Source organism: Mycteria americana, chromosome 11, assembly GCF_035582795.1.
Source record: "Mycteria americana isolate JAX WOST 10 ecotype Jacksonville Zoo and Gardens chromosome 11, USCA_MyAme_1.0, whole genome shotgun sequence".
Taxonomy (NCBI): Eukaryota; Metazoa; Chordata; class Aves; order Ciconiiformes; family Ciconiidae; genus Mycteria; species Mycteria americana.
The window spans coordinates 2270463-2282661 of NC_134375.1; the positions used below are offsets into that span (position 1 = coordinate 2270463).

The 12199-nt window shown below is 41.9% G+C and overlaps 1 protein-coding gene across 1 annotated transcript in view; it reads left to right on the top strand.

The window, feature by feature from the left end:
- The window catches only part of WNT7A (Wnt family member 7A), a 35465-nt gene extending 23551 nt beyond the window's left edge, over positions 1–11914 (top strand). The window contains exon 4 of the mRNA XM_075513722.1: positions 11435–11914. Coding sequence (XP_075369837.1) covers positions 11435–11914 — 480 coding nt within the window. The remainder of the gene's footprint in view (positions 1–11434) is intronic.
- Positions 11915–12199: the final 285 nt, after the last annotated feature.

Below are 12199 nucleotides of genomic sequence, written 5' to 3' on the forward strand. Positions count from 1 at the left end.
AAGTAGTAAACAGGTAGATCTATTAACAAAAAGCAACAGCTATGTCCGGTCTGGAGGGTGAGCTGACCAAGGGGAATTACATGCATCAACACGGTGCACCTTAAAGGCAAATTCCTGTTAATAAGTGATTAGTCACCTGTAAGACAAAACCTTCAACTATTGCTTCAAATACCTGTTAGAATGAAAAGGAGAAAATCTAATAAGCCAGGTAAGCAAGACAGAAAGCAAAAGAGGTTTGCTTAGACTGCACTAGGCATTATGCATAAAATTAGGAAATTCCACTTTCTTCTGTATAGGAGGAGATTTTCATTGACAACAGGCCAGAAGATCCTTGTTAAAATTCTTGGCCTGGATACGGGCATGCTGATCTTGGCAGCTGCTAGACTACAGAGATAGGCTCTGCTGGTAGGATCTTATCTCTGATAAGTGGAAGCTATTTGAAAACATGGAAGTGTGGATCTATTGTCCCAACTGCAACTGGAAGGGGAAAACTCTTATATATAATACTTAATTTGAAAGTAATCTTTGTGGAATAATTATTCTCACAAGAATATTACGATTAACACCAAAATCATGTTACTTTATTATAATGTGAATACTTCGAGTTGTAAACACAAAGTGTGTGGAAATATCTTCACAAAACACAATGTGTTATTGCGATCAAGTTTCTGCCTTATGATAGCTAAAATAATGGCATGCTGATTAGCTGGAGGAGTAATGGGAAATTTCTCTTAAAATGACAAGAATAGCTATCACTTCCCTGAGCAGCTGTTGCTTGATGTGCCAGCACGGTGGTATCCCACCCAGGATACGACCATCCTTGGCAATGGGCTTGAAGCCTCTGCCACAGTCTAGGTCGTGTTATCTCTGCAAAATAGTGGGAATGAAGGGAATGGAAGCGAGTTTGAGATAGCTCAGGTGCTCTTTCCTGCTGAAGAAATGGTAGGTAGGCAGAGGGGGCAATGGGTACACCTCCAGTGTCATGTACCAAGTTGAGAGACATATGCTAGGTATTAGGATTGACGCTTAAATATGTCCCTCTGTGAAGATATGAAACATGAAGATACCTGGTACTTCTTTCTAGACCAAAGGAGTTAATGAAGAAGTTAAGCTAAGAAATACTGTGTTTTTATAACGGTGGTACTGAAAAATTAATGTGGAAGTACTTTGAAATCACCTGAAAAGCTTGCTAGAATGGAAAAACATCCTTTGTTTATTAAAACTGCTGGCTTGGAGAACTAGAATTTATATAAGTTTTTCAGCACGAGAAATATGCCTTGCATAATATTATTTGCTGAGTACCTAAGGGTTAACTCTCATAGTTTGGTATGCAACTAAATGAACCTATAATTAACTGTGTGTGGCTATTGGTTAAAAATGTTTGGAAGCAATATTAAGTGATATTATTTTGCAACTAGTACTCCTGCCAGTACCTGGCTTTATTAGTTTAGCACAAGAGGTGTTTTCTGATGAGTTGTCTGGAACAAGTAAGAGTGTTCTTTTGGTTTCTATCACTCTCTGGAAACTTTTCTCTCGACAGCTTAAGCATTTGTCAAAGTGCTCTACCTGGTTGCTCCCAATTCTTTACTGTGCAATGCCAGCACCACTCCTTGGAGTGCTTCACTACCAGCGGGGAGAGTTACACAGAAGATGAAGTTTAGTGGGAATGAGTCAGCCCTGTGCCATTCCTCTCTCTGTGTACATTAGCTGTGACGAGGATGAATTCCAGTTGTGTCATTTCCTGTTTTCCCTACTTTTTTTTATGTGAAGAATGACTCAGACTCCATGACATAGCCCAGAGTGACGGGCAGCAATGACATCCCTGCCTGAAGAACCCCCAAGACGTTAACTCATTGTGTTCCCAAACTGAGGAGTGTAAATAAGTTTTAGTTCATCTTCCTGGGAGTACTTCCAATTTCTTCAGAAATAGCATGCTAAAATTTAAACTATAAGCACAATTACTTTCTTCTCTCTTTTTTAAAAAAACCTACTCCATCCTACATTTTAATGACAGCTTGATGCATTGACATTTAGAAGCCCAGAGTATGGATGAAGATCACTGTCCCAAGATCAAAACTAAAAACAGACAGACTGGACATAGGATGCTAGAAGAATTGTATTGACTTCGAAGAGGTCCAGGTTGGCAGACATCACTCAGTTAAGATTTCATTGACATCATTACTCTGATCATTACTCTGATTATATTGACTGCAGGACTGAGCTCCTAGACTGAAGTAGGGATTAGGGAAAATGATGTTTTTAACAATGGACATTTGTCATCTTTTTCATACATGGCAAAATATCGCACAAATCACTATTTTAGAGAGGCCTGTTTTAGAAGTATCAGTATTTTGGAGTGATTTTTAATTTGTGACCAGAATGTAAGGAAGGTAGATATGATCTAAGAAGAAATGTTACGTTGGTAACATGTCCAAATCCAGAAAAATTGCTGTCTCATTTTCTTTGTGAATTGTCTTAGTGTCAGTGAACACCACGTTGTTTCTTCATTTTCAAAACTCCTTGATCATCATCTTTTATTCACTTCTGGCATGAACGTGCTATCCAGTATCTTTCTGGAGAGGAAGATATGTACTGTAGAAAACTTATGTAGTGATAGGAAGGTAAACTAGATAATATAACCAACAACTCTATCTGTAATTCTGTAACACCATCCCCCTTTCCAGTCTATTTTAGCTTCATTGTACAAAGTGCCCAGTTAGGCCAGACAGTGAGACTATTCACTATTTCACAAGCTAAAATCCATCATATGCACGGTGTCAGTTTTGCTTGGACAGCAGCAAATAACAATCCTAGATAACTTTTCCCTTAATCTCACAATCCCATTTCAGTAAGGGGCTAGGAAATCACACTTTCACTTAAACAAATATAGAAAATAAAATAACATGTTGAATGGCTTTAAGACAATTCAGCTATATTCCAATAATAGTGGGTGAAAGCACACTAAAAGAAAGCAGATTTTTTTCAGAACTATTTTTTCCAAGCTCTTTTTTATGACTGATCTTTAAACTTCCTACATGATGACACTTACTTGGCACTGCATTGATCCAGTCTAATCTAGGTGATAATGGGTCTCCCAAGAGTTATTTTTTAAAAACAAGTAGTTTATCAAACACGTTGACAGTTATGTTTTCAAATTATTTCCATTTTTTCTGTTAAAATATTTGCCTTACTTTTAAATACAAAAATCCACAAAACCAAAATGCAAGTCAGACCGGTCAAGCCAACTTTCAGGTGCTGAGCTTTTGTCACTAACAATTCAGAAAACGAGGAGTCCCACGCCAGGACCCCCCCACCTCACAGCCCATTTGCCAACAGGCAGTAGGAACATAGCACTTTCAGTCTATTTCCTGAGATAAAACTTACCTAAGCATTAGTCTGGTAATTTGTAGTTGAGAAAAACTTTTAAAACAGGACTTCCTGCTAACAGGGGGAAGGGTGGGTAAGAAGGTTTTGTATTTGATATTACGCAGAAAACTTTGTCACCGACCACGTCCCTTAAGAGTATGTGAAACTCTACCTGAAGCTCACAGTTCCAGCTCATGAATTAATGGGTTTGATTTACATTTTGATGACCAGGGAGGGAGAGACAAGGGTGCAGGTACTTTCTCTCTGGAGAAAACTGGAATGTATTCACGAGAGACGTAAAAAGGCAAGGAACCCCATAGACCAGCTTGCAGCTGTTACCAGATAGGATGTAAAAGGGAGGGGGTGAGGGAGAAGAGAATACCTGGCATGAGACCTGCTCCGAGGAGGGACTGTCTGACGTGGCAGTGTGGATTTCTGCGTGTATCATTCCTCTCAGATCCATATCAGATTTTGCTGAGCTATTAACATCAGGTGTTGCCACATCATGCCCACTATCTCTGCAAGCAGTATCTTGATGAAGATAAATAAAAACTTAAGAACCTTATTTGACTTTCATGGGCTATGACTAGATTGGCAGAGCTGTCAGAGAAAAATATTGAGGGATGAGCGTGCTAGATACAGACTCTGAGCCACATACATGGAATCCATTTTCATAGCTACTTTCGCAAACCTGAGAGGGTTTTGGCAGAAGTTGATCCTAGGAGCAGCTCCGGCGGGATATAAGGTGTTCTCCTAGAGGGCCCCCTCAGTGATAGGAAGCTGAGGTACTATCACACCCTGTTTTATTTCACAGGGCAGTTCCTACAGTTTGAAAAAAGGCAAGGGCCATGCCTTATGGTTTAGTTTGAGAACAACATTATTAGGCTGTGTGAGAATCTGTCTCATTAAATCTCTGTTTTTAAAAACAGTGATGTCCTTTTTAACTTAAGTCCAACTGTTCTTCAAAAATAACAATTATGAAAGCATCCCATGACATTTATTTTCTATTGCTCTTTTGGTTTTTGGTCCCAGAAGTGGTGATAAATTGATTTAGTACATGGCAAGTCATGAAGGTTATCAGAACTATACGAAAAATACGTAGGAGAAAATATTTTTTGCTGCATTCCTCTCAGCTTTTCCTCCTAGCTCGCAGACTTCTGTGTTCATTTGCTGTTCTGCACAGTGCTGGTCACTGAATGAAGGGTACTAGGTCTTCTGTCCTCTAATTTAAACAACAGAACTTAACCAGGGAAAGAGAAGAACATCTCATTCTCTTTGTGTGTGCTGACAACAGTGCATGAGTGCTGTGACCATACCGAAAGACTAACTAATATTTTTTTCTTTACTCATTTGATACGTTGTGGAAATAGAAGCTGCATTTAGAAAATAATGCTGGTCAACATTTTTTTTAAAGCTGAAGTAAAGGGCAACTAATATTCCAGGGCAGAAAGTATAAAAATAATTATGAAACTCTATAAGTGCATATAAGAAATGTAAGGAACCTCCTGCTTTGTGGCAGCATAGAGACAAGTCAGAAATAGTACACAAAATGTTAAACTTAGGAGAGCACAAGATTTCTGAAGTCTTCATTTTTAAGGGTATCATGAGTTAGAATCTGGAAAAAGTGTTTCTGCTCTTTCAAATAGGATAGCCATTATTGGAGGTAGATGGTGGTACTGGGAAATACCACCCCTCTGTGATGTTTCTAGCATTGTGCCATTTATCAGCATTCTCCTAGCTGTCTCCATAATTAGTCCTCAGAGCGGCATGTCCACTGATCTTCAGACATCTATTCCAAGGAAAGCGCAATGGTGATTTGATTAATGTAGGTCACATGCTGTGGTGATTTCCCAGCCATTTTCTATTTGAAACAAAAAATTTCTTGTAATGAGAAAAATGGTTCAACCTGCCAGGGGTGGTAGTATTTCTGGGATAGTCCCAGCTCACAGTGTTCAGTGTATCAAATTTGTTTTATACCAACTTCAGATATTATTCTTTTGCACAGATTTACTGATCAAAAACATGAGAAAAAAATGTTTTGGCTGTGCTTAATAAGGTCTTCATCATATGTTCAACTGAAATATGAAAGACTGTCTGGGATGAATCACTCTTAATATGGGGCACAATCAGTTCCAAAGTCATCCACAGTTAGTTTACCGTAGGATATCAATGCAAAACGTGTTATGTTTCTACAGAACAACATTTTACAACAGCTCTATTAATGTAGTTAGTGAACATCCACTGATGGGAAATAATCTTCTCTGATTAAATATGCCTTTGCTAACTTTAAACTTGCATTTGGGTAGTTTTTTATTATGCTGTTTCTCACATTTCTTAAAGATTTCATAGGGTTGTCTTTAACGGCAGTGTTTCTTCTTTTACGCTCTCTCACGTTAATTTTTGTTTTCCAATGAAAAAGCACAAGTATTATTTCTACTTTCCTCAAGTTTCAGAGCTCCGGTGTTAAGACAGTCCTACAAGTTAAACAGTAGCGTCCTTTTGAGATTGCTGTCACACTTGAATAAAGCAAGTGGCAGAGTAATTTCCTAGTCATTTTGATTAGACATAGTCCTTTTACTGCTTGTCAAATCAATCTTACATATACATCCACTGCCCTTTTCAATGCCTAGTCTCACTCTAGACCTCACTGCCAGTTGCTCTAGGTATGATTTTGTTCTCAAATAAGTTAAGTTGTTGAAAGACTAAATATGACATGGCTTTATTGTATTAGCTTAAACAATATTTTTACTCAATGAATCCTTCTTCAGAAGCAAAAAACCATCTCTCTAACGTCATTCCCGATGTTTGAGGAGCTTAGTCTCATAGCTACAATTGCCTCTGAAAGTAATATAAATCACAGGTCCTCATCTGCCACAAGCTGAAAGGGGCAGGTTTGCGTCTGTCTGTTGGCCTCTGCAGCCCACAGAACTGTTGTGACTACTCTCCAAGCCCTGCCGTGTTCTTCTCCGGAGTGAAAAATTCACTCTTGTTTTGCCAATAGTTGTGTTTTCTTTGACCTATAGTAAAGGTGTGTGTGCAGGCACTTGTAGGAGACAGGTATTTCCTGACCCAGATGATCTGATGTCAGACAAAATTAGGAAAGATTATGGCCTTGGTGGGATAGGAATCAGGGTCTCTTGTCTCACTAAGTACATCAGCTTCACATGTAGACTGGAGTCCGAGTTATTTCTGATGAAGCAGTAGAGGGTCCCTGGCCTCAGGCACTGTGGTATTGGCAGGGTATTGACTGTGAGGCAGGATTCAGTTTCTGTGGGAAATCCCGCTGGTGAAGGAGAATGCGCTGGAGGTGCCATGGTCCGCTGGATTTCACGCTGTGAGTCCTTCAGGACAGCTTTGGCATCGAGTGCTTTAGTGTTCTGGTAGCCGAACCCAGGGCTGTGCAGTACCTGACCCCACGTGAGTGGGCAGGTGGGGTCCCAGACTGCCCGGGCAGATGCGTTTGGAAAGTCAGCTCACTTCAGATGCTGGAACCCCAGGGAGGTACAGACCACTGACTAACTCGGGTAGCAGAGACACTGAGCTGAGAAAACCCGCCGCACGAGGGTGACCAGTGTTTCCGAGCACACCAGCCACATGACGACCTTCCCGTTGGCCCAGACCCGAGCACCCGCAGCTCCCGCCCCGCCACCCGGCGGGCACACCTCCGACGCGGCTGCAGGGCGGCAGCGGCAGCGCTCGTAAGCGAATGCCACTCCAGCGCCAAGTCGCACCAGCCAGCGCTTTCCGCTGGTTTCACTGGAAACCGGAACCGTTGGCTTAGCCAGTGCCCAGCCAGGCTACCATTACCAGACACCCCTGCTCTTCGCGGCCCGCTGCAGGACCACAGCGCTGGTGCCAGCCCATGCAGCTCCCGGGCTGCAGGGCTCTCCAGAGCTACAGCTTGCCACCCTCACGTGACGCACCCTGCACACTCTCTGCAAAACTAAAGACGAAGAAAAAACATGCTAAGTTCCTAATGGCAGTGCCCAAAGGTACTATATCTGAAGATAACATCAATAGAGAGAGCCAGCGCAAGTTCTCTTCACACAAACTATTTCCCAGAGGCTAATGGCAAGGGGAAGAGAGAGAGAGAAAAACAAGTACTGACAGTTTACTGTAGGAGCTCAAAGAAAAAGTGGACAAAGCTAAAAGAACTCCAGCTCTTTGTTCGCATTTAATCCAGTTCAGAGCATTCACTGGTGCATACAGATTTACTTTCCATGGCTGACGGAGCTGGATATGGTCATTTGGTAAGAAACAGAGGACCTAGGATTTAAATTTTGTGCCCTTCAGGCTCTTACATTTTAGGAAAAGTCAGTCTATAACATATATAAAGTTTTAATCTAATGTAAAAAGTGTGAGCTGCTGGCTAATACCGTCAAAGAAACAAATCCTGATCTTGAAAGGTGAAGAACGCTTTCTGTTTTTAACACAAACCAAGTTTTTAAGGGGTAGAGCTCTTCTTTTGGCTCACAGAAACCAAGGGAAAGACTGAGGACTCCTGTCCCTACCCAAAGAATCCCCTATTTTATTTTCTTCCTTCTCTTTTCAACTCTCATCTTGAATTTATAAAGGCACTGATTTATCAGAGGCTACTAGAATAATGTAATGGTATTAAAATATCACCGTCCACATATTTTAATGCAAAACAAATAGTCCAAGCACCTGATATCACAGTACAATAAAACTATCAAATCACCATTGCAGGCTTTTGCTGAGGATAGACAGTTCAAATTACATGTAGCCTATTTTCTAAAGGCTATAGAGTCAATTCATCTCTGGCTGAATTTGCAAAACACCGCATTGAAAGACAGCACCAGCGAGGAGGATATATATACAAGAACAGAACCAACAAAAGGGTTTGTGAGTGAGAGGTAGAGTGGCTGGGTTAGCAAAGGCAGAGCTGGAAGGGAAAGTTCAATTGCAGAGTTCAGTGGACCCAACTTAGGCAGACGTGTTCGAGCGATTTCAGCGCAGTGTATTGGAAACGCACCCCCAGCAAGTGTGACGAGAAAAGGGAGGGTCAGCCAGTAAATCTTAGGAAGTGCTATCTACAAAAAAAATGAGAACAATAAATGTGGCACAGTTTTAAAAGACAAAACTCTCATCCCTCTGTCCCCTCCTGTCCCTCTCCAAGTCATCTAAGAAGGACCCCTAGTACTTGGGCTCAACTGGTATTGCTCAAACTTCTCACGTTCAGACCAAACCAGACCTTTTTATCCTAACCGCTCGTGCCCGGCCTTAGCCGAGACCAGAAAAGCAGAAGCTCTTTCTGGTTGGCATCATGTCACCTGGAGCAGGAGACCAACGTGTGACACAAGGCCACCCAGTCGCTGAACTTCTCCAGCCGCCTGCTCAGCTCTTTGCAGTGGAACTACTCATGCTCTCAGAGATTGCTGCCTGTAAATGGGGTGTTAATGAAATAAACCAAAAGGCAATTTAAGCTATTTAACTACACTTCAGGAAAAAAGCCCTACCTGGATAGATGACACTAAGCCATGATGTGTTTTGTATTAATGTTTCAAGTCAATTTGGCTGACCCTGATGGAAGGTGAGTTAGAAATATTTTGTTGCAAGTTTGAACATTGTACCAGGGTATAAGGCCAGCCACTTGTACAAGAGCAGTGATTGAATTAGGGCTGAGAAATGTATCCCTGCCTAGTTTCAAATTAAAAAAAGAGAGCTTTTAAAAAGGTACAAATGAGGCTAAAAGAATTTATGTTATTTTTCCGGTTTCTGTGCTATAACTCCTTTTCCATCTCCTCATCTATCTTCTAAGTGTACTACCTTATGAATGAGTGAGCAATAAAAGAAGTATGCAGTGGCTGAGAGAGCAACTCAAGATAACAAGATAATGCAAAACGTAAGCCAAAGCTTGAGCAGAACTGCAAGTTAAGATGTAGATCTCAATATAAAAGTTTCTCACATGTGAGTTTTAGGGCAGTCATTAGATAGTTTGCATGAAAAACTAGTTTAAAAACAGTAGCACAAAATGTGACCTAATACATGCAAAGTCCACATCTGTCATAATCTTGGGCCTGTACTTTCTCTAGTTTTAATCCAGTCTTCAGACCGCACGTGCTGACACTTCACGCATAGACTAAGATAAAAATAAAGCTATTTTAATGCCTTTGAAATCCCAGTCGTCTTTGAAAAGGGGCAGAGGAAGAACAATGAGTAAAGAAGCAGCTACAAACTATCCTAGGGTTAGGCAACAGCAATTACTGTGCCTAGGTGACACGGGAACAGCCTCAAGACCAAAAGGTATGAGAATAATAAGCTACTACGTGCAGCCTTTAAATTACTTGTTTTAAGGCTGCCATGAACAGGACCGAGCTATGTTTGGCAGTGTTAGTGCACTACTTATGATCTGCTGGCCGCACAACCTAAGATGTGCTTTTTCTCCTCGCTGCCCCCCGTTGATGCTGGGATTTTAGACCTGAAGTCCCAGCACACGTGTCTAGCCTTCAAGCTGGACTTGGCTGCTTCACTGCAGGCTGCCATTTTCAGCAGCAGCTGGTGGGAAGGCAGGCAGCGTCTGCACGGTAAGTTTTCCAAACACCCCAAACGGACGTGGGCAGTTATAGCAAAGGGTTAATTCAAATTTCCACATCACTGATCTCCCTCCAGCCTTCTAGGCTGCCTAGGTTTGGGGCTGCACAGATCAGCTGGGGATTCTCAGGGGAAAAATTATGTGGCCACTCCCTGAACCCAGATAATGCCTCTGGCTGGGCTTTCCGCTGCTGGTATCTGCCAGGTTAGGCAGAATTTAATCACAGAAGTTATTATGTTCTCTTTCAAGCAAAGACCAGTGGTAAATTAATTGCTGGAGTTAGGTATGTTTTCTAGCATTAACCCAACGTAGCTGCTAAGTGAGGTCAGTTACAGGGCTCAGGACAGACAGCACGGACTAAGCTGGTCTCCAGTTTTATTTGGCAAAGACTGGGTTGGTAAACAAACAGCAAGAGGGCGAAGATACAAGGATAAAGTTTCAAGGGATGTGAAGGCTGAAGGGAAGATGAAGCTTGTTATCTTCAAAAGGAAAGTAGTGACAACTCAGGCATAAGCATGAGAGATCCCTACAAAGAAGAGAACATGAGACCGAGTGGAGCAAGCCTTGATGTTCAGGTGTTTGAGACACTTTTACAGTATTAAGGAGGTAGAAAATTTTTAACAAGAATTGATGACATTCTTGTTAATGTCATTATGTCAAGATGACATTCTTGACATGCTCTAAGACAGACCTAGTTTTCTTGCAAAGTAGCTGGGGCATTTTGTATGCTCAATTGTCCACGTGAGAGGAGACAAAACACTTTGAACCCTCCAGAAAGTGCAAAAAACTTAAGACTACGGTATATCAAAATAATACTTAGATTTCCAAATTGGAGCATTAACTTGCAACATTTAGAACAGATGATGCCTGTATGAATAAACGATCATCTGCTCTACACTGTTGACTACCAACAGGAGGATAAGCGTTGATAGAGTTTATCGGCTTGTTCCCATCCTGCGCCAGCTTATGTCATTTTCAGGTGCAAGAACTGAAATGCAGTTTATTTTTGAACCTCTGTTTGCAAAAACCAAGTTCTAGCACCTGTTGTTGAACTTTCAAAGCATCCTGCACGTGGCGTTTCATGTAAAGGTGTGATTTTCTGCCAGTGCCTAATTTCACTGCCACATGCCAAAAATTGCAGCCACAGACCAACCTGGGGCGCTGTATGATCATATTGCAAATGAAAGAGAAGAAAAGCTGTGGTTAAGGAGGGTCCCATTTTACCTTTGGTCCTTCTTTGGTTATCTTCCCTGCTTAACTCGGAGTGCAAATGGGGAATCAGCTTTGCAGGCAGGACTCCGGTGACACCGGTGAGCATTTGCTCCCTGGGACAACAGAGTCAGCAGGCAGGCAAAACCCACAGCTTTTGTGGGAGCTCGGCCTGTGTCTGGCAGCAACTCATGCTGGAGAGCAAACCCATCCGTGACTGTCATTCAATATGCATGAAATAACCCTGTTATTTTGAAGAGACTCTAGCTTGTATTAATGCACCATTCTTTGTTCTTCCAAATACAGATTCTGGAAGAAAACATGAAGTTAGAGTGCAAGTGCCATGGGGTCTCGGGATCCTGTACCACTAAAACATGCTGGACGACTCTGCCTAAATTCCGGGAGCTGGGCTACATCCTTAAGGACAAATACAACGAAGCCGTTCAAGTCGAACCAGTGAGGGCAAGTCGTAACAAGCGTCCGACCTTCCTCAAAATAAAGAAGCCACTTTCCTATCGCAAACCCATGGATACAGATTTAGTGTACATAGAAAAATCTCCCAATTATTGTGAAGAAGACCCTGTCACTGGCAGCGTGGGAACGCAGGGAAGGATGTGCAACAAGACAGCCCAGCAGTCCAATGGCTGCGATCTGATGTGCTGTGGTCGAGGCTACAATACACACCAGTACTCAAGAGTGTGGCAGTGCAACTGCAAATTTCATTGGTGCTGCTATGTTAAATGCAACACATGCAGTGAAAGAACAGAAGTATATACCTGTAAGTGAGTACGTGGCTGGGCAGGCTGACACGTCCCTGGCCACGAATACATTTGCACATGCACTCGACATACCTACACAAGACTGTAGGAAAGACCTGCTCTCCCAGAAGAAATGCTGATGAATGGAGCCCTCTCTTTTCTTCTCATGTTTCATTGCTTATGTGGATACACATTTCAGACTCTTATGAAAGTCAGCCAAGAAACAAAAACAAACAAACCCCACCCCGAGCCACCTGACACACAAAACAGAGAGAAAAAGATCATCTCAGTTAATCTGCACCTCTAAAGCAAG